We start from the raw sequence: 22,959 nt of genomic DNA on the forward strand, positions 1-22,959 counted from the left end.
GCTGGTGTGCTAGCGGAATATCACGCTGTGCCACCTGGGCGCCAGTTATTTTAAGTTTAAATAAGAAAGTCTGCACCTGATGTGATGTTTTAATATTTGCTACCATCAACTACAGTATTTGTTCCGGTTTTTACCAGTTTATTGTAATCTGTAGGCGGTTGGTTCAAATCCTACACAGAAACGATGGATGCAGGAAGGGGGGATGGTTCTACTCACTGAGCGCCCAGGTGGTGCTGCAGGATAATCCTGTAGCACACCAGCGCCGAGATTCTGAGCTCCCGGGTTCGAATCTCGGCTCTGCTACCGGTTGGCTGGGCGCCCTCTGGCACAATTGGCTGATGCCTGCAGCAGACAAAATTGGCTTCCAGTCTGCTGGGTGGGAAAAGACCGGACGGGGTGGGGTTATCAATGCTGTGTAAGGGTCCTGGTTGGCCAGGGTGTCTGTACAGATTGTGGAGGTGCGCAGAGAATGGGGCGTGGCTCTCCATACGCGAAGCCGACCTCACTCGCACATCCACTGAAGTATGGGTGAATAAGAAGGGATGGGTGGACTGCGCACACGTCGGAGGGAGTGTGTGTCAGGCATATATACACCCTCCTCGGACACTTTTAGGGTCCCCAGCAGGGTCCACTTAGTCAGTATGTGTCAGCAAGTGTAGATTGATGGGTAAAAATGGCAATTATCCATAAAAATCAAATTCCTAACACTGTGTAGTGCATTACATACGGAATATAACCTGATGTCGATCACCCATGGTACATCTGTTGCGGAGGCCATCGCTCCTGAATTGCATTGAATTAAATGTTAAGTTTGTATTCCAGTAAAGCACGTTCTCTCCAGTCTTCGCTACCATTCAGGTCTTTGTTTAATGTATCGACCTGATAAATAAATGGTACTAACAGATCTGTGATGGATTGGTGCCCTGTCCAGGGTATTGCTGCCTTGTGCCTAGTGTTTCCCAGTGAAACTGGACCTGCTCCAACCTCGACCAGGATAAGCGGTTAACGTAAAGGAAATATATATTAAATATACATGGTGTCAGCCTGTTTCACACCATCTTGTTACCGTGAGCGCTGGCAAGCATTCAGCCTAAATCGTTCCAATTATTTTTGGACACTTAATGACTCAGCAGAGAAAATGCTTTAGCAGCTTTTTCTGTTTGAGTTATTTGATGTATAGCAAATTGCATTTTGATTCAGGTGCAGCCATGAGGTTTAGTGTTGGGTTACAAGGTGTGCACTATTCCAGAGGGCTTCCTTTTGAAGAAAATGCTGGTGTCAGTTGATTTCAGGTTTGCTTGCTGGCGGTTGACGCTTTGTGTACATTAGATAAATTCTATTAGTCTTTCTAACGTCAGGTAGGTAAGCAGGTCTTACGCAAACAGGAAAAGAGTGGGGTAATACACATGCATTTACTGGTTTTATATGTAATAAACCCACAAGGAAAATGATGTATTAGTATAAATATAATATTGGAATTACTCTAAATGAACATAAAATATAACAATACACACTGCCATAGTGGACGAATAGGAACATTAATAGCTAACAGATGCTCATAACATCATTCTCCTTATTGGAAGGCGGCACGGTGACTAAGTGGGTAGCACTGTCGCCTCACATCAAGAAGGTCCTGGGTTCGATCCCCAGGTGGGGTGGTCCGGGTCCTTTCTGTGTGGAGTTTGCATGTTCTCCCCGTATCTGCGTGGGTTTCCTCCGGGTGCTCCGGTTTCCTCCTACAGTCCAAACACATGCAAGTGAGGTGAATTGGAGATACAAAATTGTCCATGACTGTGTTCCATTTAACCTTGTGAACTGATGAACTTTGTGTAATGAATAACTACCGTTTCTGTCATGAATGTAACCAAAGTGTAAAACATGACGTTAAAATCCTAATAAACAAACAAACAAATCCTTATTGGAAGCACTAAAAGTATTATAAGCCTTATGCTTTAGAGCAGCGGCCCCCAACCTTTTTTGCAGCACGGACCGGTTTCATATAAGATATAATTTCACGGACCGGCGGAGGCGGGAGGATTTAATGTAGAATAACTTAAGAATAAAAAAATAGATGTGAATCCTAAGCTTCTCACGCTGCAACTAGACGCTGCTCCCACCTAGTGGTGATAAGAGACAATAACACCCGAAGAGTTTTGGAAATTTAATTGCTCTTGTAGAGATCTCTAGTTATTTATTCTTTCTGTGTGGCCCGGTAATAAATGACCCACGGACGCCCAGTGGTTGCTTTAGAGCCATGATTTTTTTTTTTATTTTTTTTTTTTTTATGCATTGTCTCTTTTTCTCCCAATGTAGCGTAGTCAATTCGTCTTCCGCTGCTGAAGAGTCCACAATCCCTTCTTATTCACCCGCACATTCGGTAAATTCACGTTCAGAGAGCCACACCCTAATCTCCAGGCTCCTTTACTTTCTGCACAGGCGCTTCGGCCTACTAACCAGGGTCCTTGCACAGCATCAAAGACCCCACCCACTTTTCGGGACGGTCTTTTCCCACGCTGCAGACTTCTAATGGCTAACTTGGTCTGCTGCAGGCATTGCCAATTATGCCCGCTAGGGGGCGCCCAGCCGACCGGTAGTTTCAAACTTGGGGAGTTCAGAATCCCAGCACTGGTGTGCTAGCGGATTATCCCGCAGAGGCACTTGGGCGTTCTAGAGCCATGATTTTACAGCTCAAGCGGAAGATACAACGATTGCTGCGGGTAACAAAAAAAACACGTCACTGACTCGGATGGTAGCAATGCAAACAGGTGGCATCCGCTAGGCCAATACAAAACCCATTGCTCTCTTGCGCATTGAAACAAATGTTGGGTATGTACAATATTTTTTTTGTAAATATGTAGGGTACTTTTGGAATAAATAAAGGAATGTTCAAACTGCGGGTTGTTACCGTTTTTAAAACGGGCTGTGTGGTATTTTGGAACCTACAGGGGTTGGACAAAATAACTGAAACACCTGTCATTTTAGTGTGGGAGGTTTCATGGCTAAATTGGACCAGTCTGGTGGCCAGTCTTCATTAATTGCACATTGCACCAGTAAGAGCAGAGTGTGAAGGTTCAATTAGCAGGGTAAGAGCACAGTTTTGCTCAAAATATTGCAATGCACACAACATTATGGGTGACATACCAGAGTTCAAAAGAGGACAAATTGTTGGTGCACGTCTTGCTGGCGCATCTGTGACCAAGACAGCAAGTCTTTGTGATGTATCAAGAGCCACGGTATCCAGGGTAATGTCAGCATACCACCAAGAAGGACAAACCACATCCAACAGGATTAACTGTGGACGCAAGAGGAAGCTGTCTGAAAGGGATGTTCGGGTGCTAACCCGGATTGTATCCAAAAAACATAAAACCACGGCTGCCCAAATCACGGCAGAATTAAATGTGCACCTCAACTCTCCTGTTTCCACCAGAACTGTCCGTCGGGAGCTCCACAGGGTCAATATACACGGCCGGGCTGCTATAGCCAAACCTTTGGTCACTCGTGCCAATGCCAAACGTCGGTTTCAATGGTGCAAGGAGCGCAAATCTTGGGCTGTGGACAATGTGAAACATGTATTGTTCTCTGATGAGTCCACCTTTACTGTTTTCCCCACATCCGGGAGAGTTACGGTGTGGAGAAGCCCCAAAGAAGCGTACCACCCAGACTGTTGCATGCCCAGAGTGAAGCATGGGGGTGGATCGGTGATGGTTTGGGCTGCCATATCATGGCATTCCCTTGGCCCAATACTTGTGCTAGATGGGCGCGTCACTGCCAAGGACTACCGAACCATTCTGGAGGACCATGTGCATCCAATGGCGGTGCCGTGTATCAGGATGACAATGCACCAATACACACAGCAAGACTGGTGAAAGATTGGTTTGATGAACATGAAAGTGAAGTTGAACATCTCCCATGGCCTGCACAGTCACCAGATCTAAATATTATTGAGCCACTTTGGGGTGTTTTGGAGAAGCGAGTCAGGAAACGTTTTCCTCCACCAGCATCACGTAGTGACCTGGCCACTATCCTGCAAGAAGAATGGCTTAAAATCCCTCTGACCACTGTGCAGGACTTGTATATGTCATTTCCAAGACGAATAGACGCTGTATTGGCCGCAAAAGGAGGCCCTACACCATACTAATAAATTATTGTGGTCTAAAACCAGGTGTTTCAGTTATTTTGTCCAACCCCTGTACATGAATGCTGGTCTGCTAATATGCAGGTTTAAATATTAAAAGAAATTCCTAGTTTGAACACCAGGTGTCGCTATTTCACAAAACCATTTTAAAACGCTTCTCATCTGTTTCCCCCTAAACATTAACGTTACATGATGTTCCTGAACTTATTATTATTATTTATAATCTTATTATTATTATTTTACTGATTTCAGAGGAAATTGTGTATGTTTATATTGGTGTGCTTATCAGCACTGCAGTGACAATGACATGGTGGTGGTGTGTTAGTGTGTGTTGTGCTGGTATGAGTGGATCAGACACAGCAGCGCTGCTGGAGTTTTTAAATACCGTGTCCACTCACTGTCCACTCAATTAGGCACTCCTACCTAGTTGGTCCACCTTGTAGATGTAAAGTCAGAGACGATCGCTCATCTATTGCTGCTGTTTGAGTTGGTCATCTTCTAGATCCTCATCAGTGGTCACAGGACGCTGCCCACAGTTGGCCCATAGTTGGTGGACTATTCTCAGTGCAGCAGTGACAGTGAGGTTTTCAAAAACTCCATCAGCGTTGCTGTGTCTGATCCACTCATACCAGCACAAAACACACTAACACACCACCACCATGTCAGTGTCACTGCAGTGCTGAGAATGATCCACCACCCAAATAATACCTACTCTGTGGTGGTCCTGTGGGGGTCCTGACCATTGAAGAACAGCATGGTAGGGGGCTAACAAAGTATGTAGAGAAACAGATGGACTACAGTCAGTAATTGTAGAACTACAAAGTGCTTCTATAGGGTAAGTGGAGCTGATAAAATGGACAGTGAGTGTAGAAGCAAGGTTTTTATTGTTATGGCTGATCGGTGTTTGTGCAGACAGAGCTACACTATAATAAGAAGGGTGCACACTGCCGAAAAAATGTAATCACATTTTGTAAGAGAAGCCGCCAACCAGACGAAATCATCCCCGTCTTCATACGTACCTGATCTAACCGAAGTACAGTATACAGCGCTCGTTCCTGTAGTGCAGCGTTCTCTTCTCACTAACACCTAGTGCTTGTGCTTCATTCCCAGCATGCTCGCTGAAAAGCAGATGCAGTCGCAATAAGTTATATGACAGCTCGCATCACGTCAGCTCGTCCTCGACTCCCGCCCGAACTTGGATGTGTGAGCAGGGAGCTTGGCGGTAGGCTGCGTTGTCCTTGAGAGATGACCGCGCGAGTGAGGGCTCATGTAGATAAAGCCAGCGTGAGAGAGAGAGGCGGGAAAAACATACCCTGAGCCAGTACGCTGATATGCTCCTCACATGCAGGGAACAGAGGCACAGAGACGCGGAGTGAGAGACGGACATGAAGGTGCGAGTTTAGGAAGATCCACAGGGTTTCTGCAAGGTTTCTCAGTTCTGTGTCCATTACAGACCTTCATCTGTATTCATGCCAAGGTAAGCTACTGCTTTAAGTCCACTCTGAGTGTAGCGCTACAGCGCTCTGTTTATCTACAAACGCTAACAAAGAAACAGCCTGAATAAATGAATAAAAAAAATTTAGGGAATACCCATAATTCTTTGTGTCAGGTATAACATTACATTTACATTTTCGGCATTTAGCAGTTGCTTTTATCCAAAGCGGCTTACAGTACTGTGACAGTCTAAGCAATTGAGGGTTTAGGGCTTGCTCAAGGCCCCAACAGTGGCAACCTGGCAGTGGTGGGTTTTGAACCAGTGACCTTCTGATTACTAGTCCAGTACCTTAACCGCTAGGCGACAACTGCCCTAAACAGAAGGTTTACATTTCCGGCATTTAGCAGACGCTTCTGTCCAAAGCGAATTACAGTACTGTGACAGTATACAGTCTAAGCAATTGAATGTTTAGGGCCTTGCTTAAGGGCCCAACAGTGGCAACCTGGCAGTGGTAGGGTTTGAACCAGTGACCTTTTGATTACTAGTCCAGTACCTTAACCACTAGGCTACAGCTGTATATAAATGCTGAGCAGGACTGGTTGACCTTAGAAGTGAAATTGCATGAGAAAATGATCCAACAATTGAGAGTTTATTATAAGTAAGGCGATACCTAATTCATCGTCGTGAAAATCGCGTCACGGACCATGAAATGAGCCGTTTCCTGTGTAACATGCAGCATATTTGCTGTGAAATTTGGAATTAAGGGTTTGTGTTTAGCGATTTAACATTTTTCATTTGAGTAGCATTCATTTATGTGCCTCATGTTTACTGGTTAATCTGCACTTTGAGGCGGTCCTAACGTAACTGAGCTGAGTTTATAAAGTAAGAAATAAACTGTACATAGACAAACTATCGGGAGCTTAATACTTTACTGGCTTGTTCTTTTGAGGTGCAGCACAGACTACAGAGAGATGATCACGTGTGTAGAGAAGCACACTTACATCGAGCATTGTCCGCACACTACACAATAGAAAAGTCGGGTACACTGGCAATCCTATGGCAATTCAGTTATCAATCATTTAGTCAAAATGCCCAAGATGTCAAAGTCTGAAGCATCTAAAAACACTTTGGAAAAGCCGCTCAGGTGGCGCAGCGGTAAAGTACGCTAGCGCACCAGAGTTGGGTTTCTAGATACATCGTATCGAAACTCAGCTCTACCTTTCCGACTGGGTTGGGCGGCAGTATGAACAACGTTTGGCTGTTGTTCAGGGTTAGGGGTAGAGTCGGAGCATAGGTCCTCATACTGGTACAACTGCGGCCCCTGCTGGTTGACTGACGGCGCCTGCACAGGGCTGAGGAATAACATTGAGGGGGGTGTGACCCTCCGTGCGCAGTGTCTCTCGGTGGATGAACTCGGCTCGTGCAGGTGAAAAATGCAGGCTGTACTGACTGCGTGCCGGAGGGGGCGCAAGTCAGTTGAGTGGCGTCCTCCGTCAGCGGCAAAAGGGTCGAATCAGTATAGAGGACACAATCAGGGTAATTGGACACGACTAGAATGGGGATAAAAGTTGGGGGGAAAAAGTGGGAAAAAATAGATAATTATAAAAAAAAAAAACACTTTGGAAAACTCTCAACTGATTATGTGGACAAGAATTTTGGTCTTTAATAGGGAGTTATTAAGGTTGCTGTGTATTGTAGCTTCCATTTATTCTATCATTCAATTTATGAATGTAATTTCATGACTGCCTTGAAATGTGGATTTCTTTAAAAATCCATGAAATCTGGGATTTTTGAAAAACAATGTCCATGAATTTAAGTACATTTTCCCGTGAATTTAGTAGGGCCTTAATTATTATATATTTTAAGCAACACTTTGCAGTAACAGGAAATTCTGACTCTATGGAGCCAAACTTGACTTTGACTTGCAGAGTCAACCCAGAATAGTCGACACTTCAAAGTGGCTCCCTAAACTAAATCTCAGGGGTGTTGATCATGTTCAAAAATGAATTCTTGTGATGAATGATTACGATGATTGATTACATGGAATGTGTTTAAAATCAGACTAATGATCACATTGCAGAAATAATTTCTTTTGTCATTTTAAATCAGCATTTGGAAGGTGTGATGTATCTTCAGGGTGCGTCACTGAATGTGTGACACGATTTTAACACTAGACTTTAAGGCAAGTGTTATTTTTTGCATTTTGGGTGCTTGCTGGAAGCAGAAGGTCATGTCTTCCATTATGTAGCTCAATGGATAAGGTACTGGAGTAGTAATCAGAATGTTGCTGGTTTAAGCCCCACCACTGCAAGTTGCCTCTGTTTGTTCTTGAGCAAAACCCTTAAGCCTCAATTGTTTGAAATGTATTCAGTCAAAGTTGTAAGTCGCTTTGGATAAAAGCAAAACAGCCACCACCTAAGAGCTAATACAGAGAAGAGCCGTGATGCTTGTCTTCCTTGTGCCTTATAGGGTAAGTCAAGAAAAGCCAGTGTTCTTGCATAAAGGGTTCAGGGTACAGAACATGGATTGGCAAGTGCCTTCGTAAGCATTAATAGCTTTTAAGTGGGGGATTTTCTATATATCACTGTTTCTCCATTTCACACCTGCCAGCTTTCTTGCTGGCACACTTGCATTTCTTTGAAGCCGTTATACTGGGCTGCTGGGTCTCGTCCTGTCCGGTCTGTCACTAGTGAGCTATTCCAGCATTCTTTAGCTTTCCTGGGAGAGTGAATTTCTCCAGAGGCAGTGTGACGTCCTTTTCTGGAGCTGACCCCACTCGTAAATCCACATTATGCGTAGGCAGCACCAGTTGGTGTAGTAGGCGTTCAGATCCTGCATGGCCTAACCAGCTGGTTCTGAGGGTTCCCTATCTTCTATCTTTTCTTTTTTTCTGAGAGCTGGCTTGTTACAGATGGTCAGAGCAGCCTGTTATATTGTGACACCCAGTTTTCAGTTCTTTGCTATCTCTGTTCTGTCTACTTTCTCCATTGTGGGCTGCAAATGTTTTTTTGTGATTGTTCTGTTTTTTGTTAGTGGCTTTTTAGCCACAGTATTTACATTGTTGGTATTTAGCAGACACTTTATCTTATCCAAAGCAACTTACAGAACTGTAACAATATACTGTATAAGCAATTGAGAGTTAAGGGTCTTGCTCAGGGGCCCAACAGTTTGCAACCTGGCTGTGGTGGGGCCACAGTGACCTTTTGATTACTAGTTCAGTACCTTAACCACTAGGCTAAAACTGCCCTGTATTGGTCTACCTGTTCTACCTTGATGAAACATTTGCACTTGGGTCCATTTCCATTCTCTCAGGTGTGTTGATTCACCTCACGCTTCAGTAGTGAGGCTTATTCAGCCCCATTACAGGATCTCTTAAGGGTAGGGGAGAAAGTGCTGGGTAATTGCTTTGAGGACGGGTTGTGGAGTGTGAGGTTTTCACAGTCCTGATCCGATATTTTTGCAGAGTGCAAATATACCCGTCAGTGAAAGCTCACTGGGGAGCGTGTCGCCAGGGCAACCATTACTCTCCATGGATCGGTGTGAGTGTATGTGTTTGCACCAGGCAGTTTGTTTTTGTCCAAATGACTAATAAGGGGGATGTGTTGCCCCCAAGCTTGTTAATACACACCTACTGAATCAGGTTGCTGTATAAAGCACTGCTGACAGTTTGCGTTCGCATCCTGTACCGACTTCATGCGGCTGCTTTTGTAGTAATTCACTCAATCACGGAGTCACTTGTGATCATCTAGTGATCGACATCAATGTTGTGACACATCCGTCATGCGAACACTTTGTCTGTGACAGCACGCCGGCTCTGTACACAGTTCTTCATAAGGATGGACGGATTTATTAAAGATGACTGGTTTGCTGGATGGTTTGTATTTAATGATGCGCCTGCTGCAAGAACACGCTCTGATTTATTCGCATAATGATCTTAAATGCACACAGACAGGACTGGATTATAAAAAACATGCACCGAATGAAGACGCATCGCTTGTGTTAGTTAAAGTAGGCAGTGGAGTCGGAGCTTGTTTTTGCCGTTTGGCTTGATGTGATTAAAGTTGTGAATAAAAACTAGCATCTCATATTTGTATCATATGTGTCAGTGCCAGAAATAGAAAAAAGTAACACTAGCACATCAGAGCTGACATCTCAAACTCGCAAGTTTGAATCTCAGCCTTGCTACAGCAGGCCGGGCACCTATATGGATGATGATTGGCTCGTCCTGGTAACTGGATATCATTAGATGAGGGGGGGCTTAAGGCAAAGTTATAAGCGTTATCTCAAGTACAACCCAAATCAGAAAAAGTTGGGACAGTATGGAAAATGCAAATAAAATAAAAATGCAGTGTTCCTTACATTTACTTGACTTTTTGAACCCAAGATATTTTATGTTTTATCTGCTCAACATTTTATTTGGTAATATACATCCATTCCTGCATTTCAGGCTTGCAACACATTCCAAAAAATTGGGACAGGGGCAATTTAGGGCTAGTAATGAGGTGAAAAAACTAAATAATGATGTGATTCCAAACAGGTGATGTCAACAGGTAATTTATGGTTTGGTAAAAAAGCAGCGTCCAGTAAAGACTGAGTCTCTGATGAGCAAAGATGATCAGAGGATCTCCAGTTTGTCAACAAATGTGTGAGAAAATGATTGAAATGTTTACAAACAATATAACTCAAAGAAAGATTGGAAGGGATTTGCATATTTCTCCCTCTACAGTGCATAATATCATTAAACCATTCAAGGAATCAGGAGGAATTTCAGTGCGTAAAGACCAAGGGCGCAAGCTTAAGCTGAACGCCTGTGATCTTTGATCCCTCAGACGGCACTGCATCAAGAACCGCCACTCAACAATACCTGAAATAACCACATGGGTGAGAGATTAATTTGGCAAACCTTTGTCAAGCACTACAATACAGAGTTACTGCACAAATGCCAAAAAAAAAGCCTTATGTTAACCATGTCCAGAAGCGGCTTCGACTTCTCTGGGCTCGGAGGCATCTAGGATGGACCATCACACAGTGGAAATGTGTATTGTGGTCAGTTGAATCAGCAATCCAGGTCTTTTTTGGAAAAAATGTACGCCGTGTGCTCCAGACCAAAGACAAAAAGGACCATCCAGATTGTTATCAGCAACAAGTCCAAAAGCCAGGGTCTGTCATGGTATGGGGCGGTGTCATTGTCCTTGGCATTTCAGCATTAATGCAAAATTAATACGGCATTACTGCATATAAGAACATTGCGATCTTAGAGCAACATATGCTGCCTTCAAGACACACATTACAAAGGCATGGCTGCGGAAGAAGAGGGTATGTGTACTGGACTAGCCTGCCTGCAGTCCTGACCTGTCCCCAATAGAGAATGTTTGGAGAATTTTGAAATGAAAAATGTGACAACGACGACCCCGTACTGTTGCACATCTTAAGACTGAAGAATGAGACTAAATAAAAGCTGAAACACTAAATCACTTGGTATCCTCGGTTCCAAACATCTTTTAAGTGTGGTGAGAAGGAATGGTACGGAAGCGTATTGCTGCGAAACAGATAAAACAAAAAGCCGTCAGTATATCGTTATAACGAGAAAAGGATGTCGTTTTAACGAGAAAAGATGTCGTTATAACGGGAAAGTATGTTGTTTTAACGAGAAAGGATGTCGTTATAACGAGAAAAGGATGTCGTTATAACGAGAAAAGGATGTCGTTATAACGAGAAAAGTTCATTACCTCAGATGCTGCATAGCTGATGGAAGCGTATCTGCTGATGGAGAGACAGTTTGCACACATGCATGATGCTGTAGCTTGTGTAACCTTGCAGCTTGTTGTACCGATCAAGATTCTCCTTTAGGAACAACAATGTCTAAACTTTAATATTCAACATTTGTCTGACATTCGGCATTCCGATCTAAATAAGTGCTTCAAAAAACACATAAGACCCACTTATTTTATGATTTCTTACACGAATAAAAATAGTCAACATACTACTAAAACAATTTTATGTTAATTTTAAGATTACGTCTATTTATCTAAAGAAAGGTTATAATGAAACCGTTCAAGCTCCCACTTCGTCTAATGAGTTAGGGACCGTCATAAAACTAACTGAGAAACGTAGGAGACATTAACTCTGCACTTATCCAGACAAATAAGTCCATTTAAATCTTGTATGATTTGATGAATTAATGTCAATTAATGAATGAATTAATTTTGTCTGGATAAGTGCAGAGTTAATGTCTCCGACGTTTCTCAGTTAGTTTTATGACGGTCCCTAACTCATTAGACGAAGTGGGAGCTTGAACGGTTTCATTATAACCTTTCTTTAGATAAATAGACTTAATCTTAAAATTAACATAAAATTGTTTTAGTAGTATGTTGACTATTTTTATTCGTGTAAGAAATCATAAAATAAGTGGGTCTTATGTGTTTTTTGAAGCACTTATTTAGATCGGAATGCCGAATGTCAGACAAATGTTGAATATTAAAGTTTAGACATTGTTGTTCCTAAAGGAGAATCTTGATCGGTACAACAAGCTGCAAGGTTACACAAGCTACAGCATCATGCATGTGTGCAAACTGTCTCTCCATCAGCAGATACGCTTCCATCAGCTATGCAGCATCTGAGGTAATGAACTTTTCTCGTTATAACGACATCCTTTTCTCGTTTTAACGACACCCTTTTCTCGTTATAACGACATCTTTTTTCGTTATAACGACATATTTTCTCGTTAAAATGACATACTTTCTCGTTATAACGACATCTTTTTTCGTTAAAACGACATCCTTTTCTCGTTATAACGACATACTGACGGCTTTTTATTTTATCTGTGTGGCAGCAATACGCTTCCGTAGAATGGCAACATTACAAAGTGGTAAATGCTTTATTGTCCCAATTTTTTTTTGAATGTGTGAATGTGTTTAATAATAAATGAAATGAATTTGAGCAGACAAAACATTAAATATCTCAGGTTCAAACTGTCTGCAATCAAATAAAAGTAAATGTAAGAAACTCTGTGTTTTTTTATTATTTGCATTTTCCATGCTGTCCCAACTTTTTCTGATTCGGGGTTGTACATTTGTTAGCCAGGATGTTATGGTATTAGAATTTGGTTTGTGATCTCTTGTTCTCTTTTGCTGTTTTCTCAGGTCTTGCTTGATGCTGTGTGGAGCCTGGCCTGGAGGAGATGACACAGTGTGTGTAGAATCTCACTCATTCCAGCCATGAGCCACCAGGAGGCGTCGCAGGACCACGAGCCCATTGAGGCGACTGAAGCTGACCTGGAGCATCGAGAACAGCCTCCGAATCAGCGCAGACGGCACGAAAACTCGGGCCGCTCTCGCCACCACCACGGCGGCAACGGTAGCGAAAACGTCCACTCCCAGCCCGGATCTCAGCGGCATCGTCGGCACGAGGGCTCAGATGGGAGCGGGCATGTGCGTACCTCGCGCAGGAATCCTGATGAAGGTGACGTAGAACAGCAGCACGTTCAAAGGCCGATCCCACGACCCGCAGTCAGTCGTTACCGGAGGCAGGGCGACACAGAGGCCCGACTGAGGGCGCAGCAGCAAAGGCAGAGGCAAAGAGAGAGAGAGAGGCAGCAAAGAGAGGCAGAAAGAGCCGAACAGCAGCGGATGGAGGACGAAGAGGATGACCACAGCGTCCTGGAACGCTCGGCCAGCACAGAGAGTGGGTTCCACAACCACACAGACCAGGCAGAGGGCGACGCCGTGATGGTGCTGGAGGTCGAGCCTGAGGACGAGGGCACGTACAGCGTGGCGCTGCGACCCGAAGCCGAGGAATACGCAGAGAGCGCAGAATCAGAGCAACTGCCTCAGTACCCTCCACAACCTCCTCCACTCCCCCTTGAACCCCTGCAAAACGTCGAGCGCCCGACGAGGCTCGACGCCGAAGCTCTCAACCCCGGTTACTCCAACTACGTTTATGCCCAGCGGGCCGAAGACGAGCCCTATTCCGAGCCCTACACTGACTACGCAGCCCAGGAGCACGTGTATGAGGAGATCTCCGACACCCCTGAAGGAAACACACCTCAGCAGCGTCGTGCTGGACTTCGGCTCCTGGAGCGTGACTCATACGGGCAGCAGGAGGCTGTGGGCTCCAGACTCCACCACTACGACGAGCGCTCAGACGGCGAGTCCGACAGCCCCGAGAAGGAAGCCGAGTTTGCGCCTTACCCGCGCTCCGACAGCTGCGAGCAGGACGAGGAGGTCGAGCATGTCATGGGTGACGTAAACGAGAGCCCAAGCTCGCGAGAGTGGAAGAAGAAGCAGAATGAGGCCGACGACAGCACGCTTCAGGAGCTAGCGAACGAAGGAGGAAAATCACCTGTTAGCAACCTCTCTGAGGAGTCAGCTCAGGTAAGGAGCAACCGGCAGAAGAGGGAAGCAATTTCTCTGGCCATCAAGGACATCAAGGAGGCCATCGAAGAGGTGAAGAGCAGGACTGTGCGCTCGCCCTACACGCCGGATGAGCCTAAAGAGCCCATATGGGTAATGAGGCAGGACCTGAGCCCCAGCATGGAGTCGGACGTGCAGCCACCGCAGCTTGAAGAGGTGAGTATAAATCATGATCATCATGTTTTATTTACACTTTTATTCCTAAAAATTTTAGAAAGTGTGTTAAAAATTAATATACGGGGAAGGGGGGGGGGGGGGGGGGGGATATTATTCCGCTAATGCACCAGCACTGTGATTCTGAAACACCCCATCCCCCCCCGTCAGCTGGGCGCCCTCTAGCGGGCACAAGTGGCAGTCCCTGCAGCAGACAGAGTTGGCCACCAGTCTGCTGGGTGGGAAAGGCCGGACTAATAAGTGAGTGGGGTCTTCAAACGCTGTGCAAGGACCCTGGTTAGCAGGCCGAGGCACCTGTACAGGAGTGGAGGAGCTTGGAGATTGGTTCGCGGCTCTCTGTGCGCAATATATGGAATCCATCGAAGCATAAGTTATACTTATGTAGCGCCTTTCACAAACCCAAGGTCGCTTTACATTAAAAAACAAGAACAATTAATAATACAAAGAACAAATAAATGACAACGACAACATTTGTACAGAACACGATAGCCGCGTAGCTAACAGCCAGGTTCAGCAGAGTAGAATAGCCGCGTTGCTAACAACCAGGTTCAGCAGAGTAGAATAGCCGCGGTGCTAACAGGTTCAGCAGAGTAGAATAGCCGCGGTGCTAACAGCCAGGTTCAGCAGAGTAGAATAACCGCGGTGCTAACAGGTTCAGCAGAGTAGAATAGCCGCGGTGCTAACAGCCAGGTTCAGCAGAGCATGATAGCCGCGGTGCTAACAGCCAGGTTCAGCAGAGTACATTTACATTTTCAGCATTTAGCAGACGCTTTTATCCAAAGCGACTTACACAATGAGCAATTGAGGGTTAAATTGAGGGCAACTTGGTGGTGGCGGGGCTTGAACCGGCAACCTTCTGTTTACTAGTCCAGTACCTTAACCACTGAGCTATCACTGGCCTTAGTAGAAGAATAGCCGCAGTGCTAACAGCCAGGTTCAGCAGAGCACGATAGCAGCGGTGCTAACAGCCAGGTTCAGCAGAGTAGAATAGCCGCGGTGCTAACAGCCAGGTTCAGCAGAGTAGAACAGCCGCGGTGCTAACAGCCAGGTTCAGTAGATTAGAATAGCCGCAGTGCTAACAGCCAGGTTCAGCAGAGCACGATAGCCGCGGTGCTAACAGCCAGGTTCAGCAGAGTAGAGTAGCCCCGGTGCTAACGCCGAACCCAAGACAAAAACTTAAAATTAAAACATAAACACTATAGACAAAGACAACACAACAAACACAGTTCAGACATGGGGAGAAGCGGCAGTCAACAAAGGGACGCCAGCGTACTCTCACCCGACCATGACGCAGACGTGAGAGTACACGTCTCATGACGATATAGGTTTGGCAATGCAGTCTAATGCGCTAGCCCATCACCACTGAAAACTGATTTCAAATCTTAGCTGTACCAACAACCTCTGAAGACCCATACAGACGATAGGCTGTGACTTATAGGGTAAGAAGGTCAACGGGTTCCTCCTTGCTGCTACAACTGTGACCTCTGCTGTCTGATCAAGATGTCTGCATGAGAGATTGGAAATGTCACAGATAGTAGTGCAAGACCGTACACCGTACAGCTCTCCATATGACTTCCATCTCTGACAGTTTAAAAGCATCAGTTGGTGACTGCATGTGCCCGGTGGTGTGTGATAGTCTGCAGCTCTCCTCGGTCAGGATGGGGGTCTGCAGAGCCAAAGGAAGTTACAGTCAGGGAATTGTATATGACTAGATTGCAAGGAAGAGGGAACAAATGTAAAACTAGAAGAACATTTATATATATATATAACATTTGTATATATAGTACACCTTATAGGTGGTTATATGTTTCTCTGTGCCCCTTTTTTTTGGCTTACGACCCTCGTGTGTTTTTAAAAAACCCTGCTGTAGTATACTTGGAATACAAACAGCTTTAAATCCTACACGCTTCACCAAGTACGCATTAGAAACCATTTTAAAGCTGACACATTCTGCACCGTAGTCAGAATTAATGTTTACTAGAATTCTAATGTGCTTTAATGCAAAGCCGAAACAATTAAAGGATCCATTTACTTACAGCCTGTATTTCTTTTATATGCGTTCATTTCACTTTGTGGAAAAAAGCTGTTACAGTGTCATCAATTTGCCTAGAATTACTGAATATATTCAGAGTTGTGTTGTTTTCTTCATTTCTTAGTTTAGTTTAGGTAGTACGGGTGTCCTTGCTGCAAAGCTGACATTGCTTGTTTGGCTATTCCCTGTGGGTGTGTGCACATAATTTGAATTACATTCTTGTCACTTTTATATTCTCTTAGCACCCCAACCCACGCAAAACATCTTCCCACATGCCTGCTTCGCATAGCATAAAATGTGATGGAGCCACTATCTCTTACTATTTCATCCAGCTGGGCTGGGCTGGGCTGGGCTGGGCTGGGCTGGGCTGGGCGCCTACATGAACAACGGTTGGCTGTTGTTCATACCGGATGGGAGCTGGATAGGGACCTCATAACTGATGCAGTTACAACCTCTGCTGGCTGATTGATGGCGCCTGCACAGGAGTCGAGGAATAGTGTGTGATCAGGGTGTGGCTCTACGTACACAAAGCTGATCCGCATGTCAGCTCTTCTGAAAAGATGCAGTCAGGTACTGCACACATGTCGGGGGGGGCGTGTGTCAGTCTTGTTTTCCTCAATCAGGGCGGGGATTGGTATCAGTGGAGACAAAGCATAATGCAATTTGGTAATTGGATGCGCTAAAAGTTGGGAGAAAAAGGGGAGAAACTGCATAGACAAAAATCAAATAATAATAATAAAAAAGAAGATTTCTGAAGTTATGGGGGGGGGGGGGGGGGGGGGTCTACGTACAGTTAATTTGATAGCTGTGTGGATAATGATTATGGTCTGAGCTATTGTTGCACTTCCAACTCCCCTAAAGAAAATAATGATTTAAACTCTAAACTTTATTGCAGAGCTTTTGGTTAAATCAAATCTGTATTAGTTGAATAATACAGTAAAGGAACAAAGAAAATGAATGTGTCACACTTGGAGCCTTTGTGTGCTCCAGTGTGCCTATGTGCCACACCCCTCTCTCACTGGGAGCACACGCTGTCTCCTGCCACACCCTCTCTCACAATTGGTTCATTTGAACTAATTAGCTCCAGCTGCTCCTGATTTAAGGAGGCAGCTTCTCCACAGACTTTGGGAACTATTGGACTTTTGTTTGTCTTCTATTTTGGCTCCATTATTTCTGTTCCTTGCTCCAGGTTGTTCCTAAGCTCCAGGTTTCTAGCTTCTGTTACTAGCTCTTGTGTTTAGCTCTCGTTACTAGCTATGTTACTAGCTCTTGTGATTAGCTTTTGTTACTAATAAATTCTTAATTTGTTTGCATCTCTGCGTGTGTGTCCGCCCCTTCTGTCTCGCCACTTGGCCCCGATCGTGACAGAATGATGTAATATTTGAGTAGCAGGATATTTTGTTAATGCCGCCGTGTCACAATTATTCAACCCCTATTAATATTGCTGATCTTAAGTTAGGTTACAACATGATTAAACCATCAGAAACTCAATAATGATTCCTAGTTTGCTTCAGCTTCAGTGTTATATAAACGACCCCCAGAGAGGTTGTGTTGCAACCAAGGTAAAAAAATATGAAGATGAGCTGAGAGGATATCATTTTTTGCATCAAAAGGGTACTGGTCCCTAATTATTCCTAGATACACCACCAAGAACTCTCCAGAAGATTCAGTCTTTGTCCAGCACATCCCACAGATGCTCGATTGAGATCTGGGAAATTTGGAGTCGTTGTTGTGCTCCACAAACCATTCCTGAACCATTTTGCTTTGTGGCAAGGTGCATTGTCTTGCTGAACGAGGCCACAGCCATCAGGGAATACCGTTTCCATAAAAGGGTGTACATGGACTGCAACAATGCTTAGGGAGGTGGTACGTATCAAAGTAACATCCACATGGATGGCAGGACCCAAGGTTTTCCAGCAGCACTGCGATGCACTGTGTATTCTGACACCTTTCTATCAGAACCAGCATTAACTTCAGCAATTTGAGCTACAGTAGCTCGTCTGTTGGATCGGACCACACAGGCCAGCCTTCGCTCCCCACGTGCATCCATGAGACTTGGCCTCCCATGACCCTGTCGCCGGTTTACCGCTGTTCCTTTCCTGGACCACTTTTGATAGATACTGACCACTGCAGACCGGGAACACCCCACAAGAGCTGCAGTTTTGGAGATGCTCTGACCCAGTCGTCTAGCCATCACAATTTGGCCCTTGTGAAACTCACTCGAATCCTTACGCTTGTTCATTTTTCCTGCTTCTAACACATCAACTTTTGAGGATAAAACGTTCACTTGCTGCCCAATATATCCCACCCACTAACAGGTGCCGGGATGAAGAGATAATCAGTGTTCTTCACTTCACCTGTCAGTGGTTATATATATATATATATATATATATTAGTTTTGTTTGGTATATATATATCAAGCATTGTTTGGTTATTCTTCTAAGACTGGTGGTAGTTAAAGAAGTCATTGGTCCAAGATGTTGAGTGCTGACCACATTTTGTTGTACAGTTTGTGATAGATGCTGTTTTCATTGATATGTGTTCTATTGGTAAGTTTTCCCGTTGTTTTCCAGTTTGTCAAGAAAACAATGGGCTTGTAGGGCTGAATCACCTGAGCTCAATCATTAGGAGTGATGTCCATATACTTTTGGACATACAGATTACATATAGATTGCATTTGGTCAGATTGCCCGGCTCTATTTTAATGTAATTCACCATAAAGTCAGAATTAAAAATACTAGTAGATTTTGTGCTCTCGTGTGATTCAATTCATCAGGTGTTATTTATTTCCATCATGGTATCATGTATTCAGTGCTGGAGAAAGATCTAAATTATTCACTCAGACTCGTGTAACACAGGTGAAGGAAAAAATGACCGCCCTCAAAATACTCTACTGCATTAGAGTTAAAAAAGCACATTTTAATGTCATGCATTGTGCTTTATAAAGAATGGTACACATATTGTCTTGTCGTTGCTAAAATTATTTAGGGATGGCACACAGAAAGAGTTACAGTGAAGAACTGTGTTTCAAAACAGTATCTAGGCTGCTAGTTTTACAAGAAATGCCAACTTTTACCTATTTGCCCACCTAAGCAGCTACCCATCATGATATTGACTTGTAACTCTGTGATGCATGAAGAACGATAGATTTGCTGCTTGTGTAGATCAGAAGAGCTGAACTGAGAAGCAGGACTGGGGTTGGGCTGTAACAGGAGCCAGGTACGGTTTCTAATTCTACGCCACACTGAATTCTGATCTGTCTCAGGGCTACACGTCAGTCACTTGGATTAGTCAGAGCCTGGGTCACAGTCACTATCTTCTCCAGAGGTTCTTGCTATTTGCTTTAATTTCGACTGGTTCGTTTTGGTATGGAGAACATCTGGATGAGTCAGGACGATGGAGACCATGAGGATGAGGTCTGTTACTTAGTGTAGTGTGTGTGTCTTCTTGCTTAGGGTTTTAAATTAAGGTGGTATGAGAAGATGATCTGTTCTTTCTGTGCTTTCACTTCTCGTTTTATATTTGTTTATATTCCTTTTTAAATTTCTTATGCAGTTCCAATACTGATCTGATACTGATCTGATTGTAAGCCAGTAATGTAAAACCAAGGCCTGACAGCAATGGACTTAATGATAGTGTACATTCTGTGTTCAGGTGGACAATCATTAGCATTAGTCTCCAAAAGTATGTGAACCCCCTAAAAATAATTATTGAGCTCAGTTGTCCAGCTGCACTAATTGCTAAACGTTGCATAGAATCAAGCATAGTTAATGTTTTACATAGTTTCAGATTTGTAGGAACATTTTCGAAAAGGCCCTGTCCTGTCTCATCTTGACAGTGAGGTCTTTCTGAGTTTGGTGTGGACAAGCATAAAGTGTTATGGTGTAAAACACGCTAGCATGACATTTCGAACTCATCGGTTTAAAACTCAGCTCTCAGCTATCTGGCTGGGCTGGGCGCCTACATGAACAACTATTGGCTGTTGTGCATACAGATGGGATGCAATTAGGACTGCTGCTGGCTGATTGACGGGGAAAGAATGCGTCGATCAGGGTGTGGCTCTCCGTACTCAAAGCTGATCCGCATGTGAACTCGCCTTGTGCTGATCAAATGATGCAGTCGGCTACTGCACACATGTTGGAGGGGGTGTGCGTTAGTTTCGTTCTCCTCAATCAGAGCGGGGATTGGCATCAGTGGAGAGGAAGCGTGATGAAATCGGGTGATTGGACGTTCTAAAGTCCAAAGAAAAAAGGAGAAAATGCATAAACAAAATATGTTATATCATGTCATAATATCCTTGTCCGTTTGTCTGTTATTAAGACTCCAGGTCCAGGCCCCACCTCCCCACAGGGGGCGGAGTCTTCTAGTAGCAACCTGCTGCAGCACGAGGGCAGTGAAAACTTCGAGTCCCCATCTCCTGCCGGCAAAGAGGTACGACCCATGCAACAACATCTGGCTTACGACATGTACAACAGTGTGTGCTATGGGGTGGCTTTAATAAAACTATTGTACACATTTTATAATAAATATATTGATTCTGGCAGTTGTTTTGTTTGTCTTGCATTTGTTTTGTGATGGTTTAAGTTGCTTATGCTTATTATTTGTTGTTCCTGGCAGTCAAGGAAGACCATTGCTTCATTCCCAACATACGTGGAAGGTAAGTTTGCCGGTCACTTTATCCATAATGTACATCCTTCTATTTATAGGCAGATTTTTTGGATCTTTCTTGACCATTATTTAGTGGCTGTAATTCCTCAGTCCTCTAGCATGTATTTTTCAGGGAGGTTGCTAGTCCAACAATGTAAAACAATCGATAAAAATCCGCATTGGAGGGCTCTGGTGATGCAGCGGGATATTCCGCTAGCACCAGCGCTGAGATTCTGAACTCCTGGGTTTGAATCTCAGTTTTGCTACCGGTTGGCAGTGCCTGAAGCAGACAAAATTGGCCATCAAGTCTGCTGGGTGGGAAAAGACTGGACTAATAAAGTGGGTGGGGTCTTCAAACGCTATGCAAGGACCCTAGTTAGCAGCCTAAGGTGCAGAGACTGCTTTTGAAGTGCATCTCTAAGAGACCAGCAGGTGGTCATGTTTACTTATCAGTGTGTGGTTTGAGGGACTGTCCTTCAGCTCTGTATGCACAACAATGGGATACAGCAAGTTGTAGATATTATACACAAACAGTTATTCTGAATTATGTCAAGAATTGACAAGAAGACTTTCATCAATCTCTTTATCATGATCAGGGTTTGGTGGGTCCGGTTCTAACTGGAATCATTAAACAACAGACATAACACAACTGGACAGGCAGCCAATCCATTGCAGGGCTTCCAGGCTAAATTTGTAATTAATGCTATTTGGAAATGCTTTAAATTAGGAGAAAGTAATACATTGTAACACATTGTTTTACCACCCAAAGAGGATAGGGGTCCCTGCTGAGCCCTCTCAAGGTTTTTTCCTGTATTTTTAAGGGAGTTTTTTTCCTTGGCCCTTAGCTTGCTCAGCAGGGGTTTTTGGTCTGTTGGTCCTGGATTCTGTAAAGTTGCTTTGAGACAATGTCCATTGTAAAAATAAATTTGACTTGACTTGTTTTTTAATCCAACTTTCTCTTGATTTGGAAACATTATACTGGCCGTTCTCCACTTCTCTAACCCTCTCGTCTTCCAGTTCCAGGCCCGTGTGACCCGGAGGACCTCATTGACGGCATCATCTTTGCTGCAAACTATCTGGGTTCAACACAGTTGCTGTCTGATAAGACGCCCTCGAAAAACGTGCGCATGATGCAGGCCCAGGAGGCCGTCAGTCGCATCAAGGTAAGTAGAGACCGGCTCTGTTTGGGTTTCACATCTTTATGTGCAAATTCTCTGAGAAAACTTGAGTGAACTTCAGATCTTTCTGTCTAATTTCTGCAAAACACCACAGCAGTTCTCAGAATCGGCAGAGATTCAGGGTGACGTTTTGAGGCCGAATATAGAGTCGACTGAGGATCGCGTCTCGTTCCGTTTATTCTGATGTGACCTAAATATCATAAACATGAAGTATTTAAATTGTACTGAAAAACAATGTGCTAGTCAGTATTTCCTCAGGAATACACTAGTGCTCCAAAAACTATTAATGTTTTTATATAGGCCAGGAGTTGGGGGGATATAAAAGTGCACAATATCAGCTTTCATATAAAATACGTTTAAATTAGGGCTGTATTTCCTGCGAGCCTGACACACCTATGCGGAATGGTGATGAGTTTTTTCTCAAACGACTGCAGACATTTGCCACCTCCCTTCTTTTCATCCTCCTGTGGCATAAGCGCCTGTTCCCCCAGTCTCATGACTCAGCATTTTCATCAGCATTTAGGCATTTTTTTCTCCATCTGTAAAAGAAAACGCACTGATCCCAGCACCCACTGCTCCATGGTTGATCGTCAGAGCATTTGTGATAAGGGTAAAATGTAATGACAATGACGTAGTGTGAAATTAAATATACTGAATTTGTAACTCATAGGCCAGTTTCATGCTGCCTTCAAGTGCTTGACGATACTATTATAAAATGTAAATAACACAACAAAAAGAGATTAAGAGAGTGATTATCAGTGATTACCTGAATGGCTTAGTGGGTAGCACTGTCGCCTCACAGCAAGAAGGTCCTGGGTTCGATCCCCAGGTGGGGAGTTTGCATGTTCTCCCCGTGTCCGCGTGGGTTTTCTCCGGGTGCTCCGGTTTCCTCCCACAGTCCAAAAACATGCCACCAGGCTAATTGGAAACACTGAATTGTCCTATAG

At 44.2% G+C, this 22,959-nt stretch overlaps 1 protein-coding gene across 3 annotated transcripts in view; it reads left to right on the forward strand.

The window, feature by feature from the left end:
• apba1a (amyloid beta (A4) precursor protein-binding, family A, member 1a) overlaps positions 1 to 22,959 on the forward strand; it is a 64,401-nt gene that overhangs the window by 26,355 nt on the left and 15,087 nt on the right. For 2 of the 3 annotated variants that reach the window (XM_063017653.1, XM_063017655.1), the window contains exons 2-5: positions 12,713 to 14,137; positions 20,508 to 20,618; positions 20,805 to 20,844; positions 21,852 to 21,997. In XM_063017653.1, the coding sequence (XP_062873723.1) occupies positions 12,788 to 14,137; positions 20,508 to 20,618; positions 20,805 to 20,844; positions 21,852 to 21,997 (1,647 nt within the window). In that variant the 5' untranslated portion in view covers positions 12,713 to 12,787. Of the gene's footprint in view, positions 1 to 5,543; positions 5,613 to 12,712; positions 14,138 to 20,507; positions 20,619 to 20,804; positions 20,845 to 21,851; positions 21,998 to 22,959 lie in introns of those variants that run through there. The other variant, XM_063017654.1, reaches the window with a different exon arrangement.

This window comes from Trichomycterus rosablanca, chromosome 21, assembly GCF_030014385.1.
Source record: "Trichomycterus rosablanca isolate fTriRos1 chromosome 21, fTriRos1.hap1, whole genome shotgun sequence".
Lineage (NCBI taxonomy): Eukaryota > Metazoa > Chordata > Actinopteri > Siluriformes > Trichomycteridae > Trichomycterus > Trichomycterus rosablanca.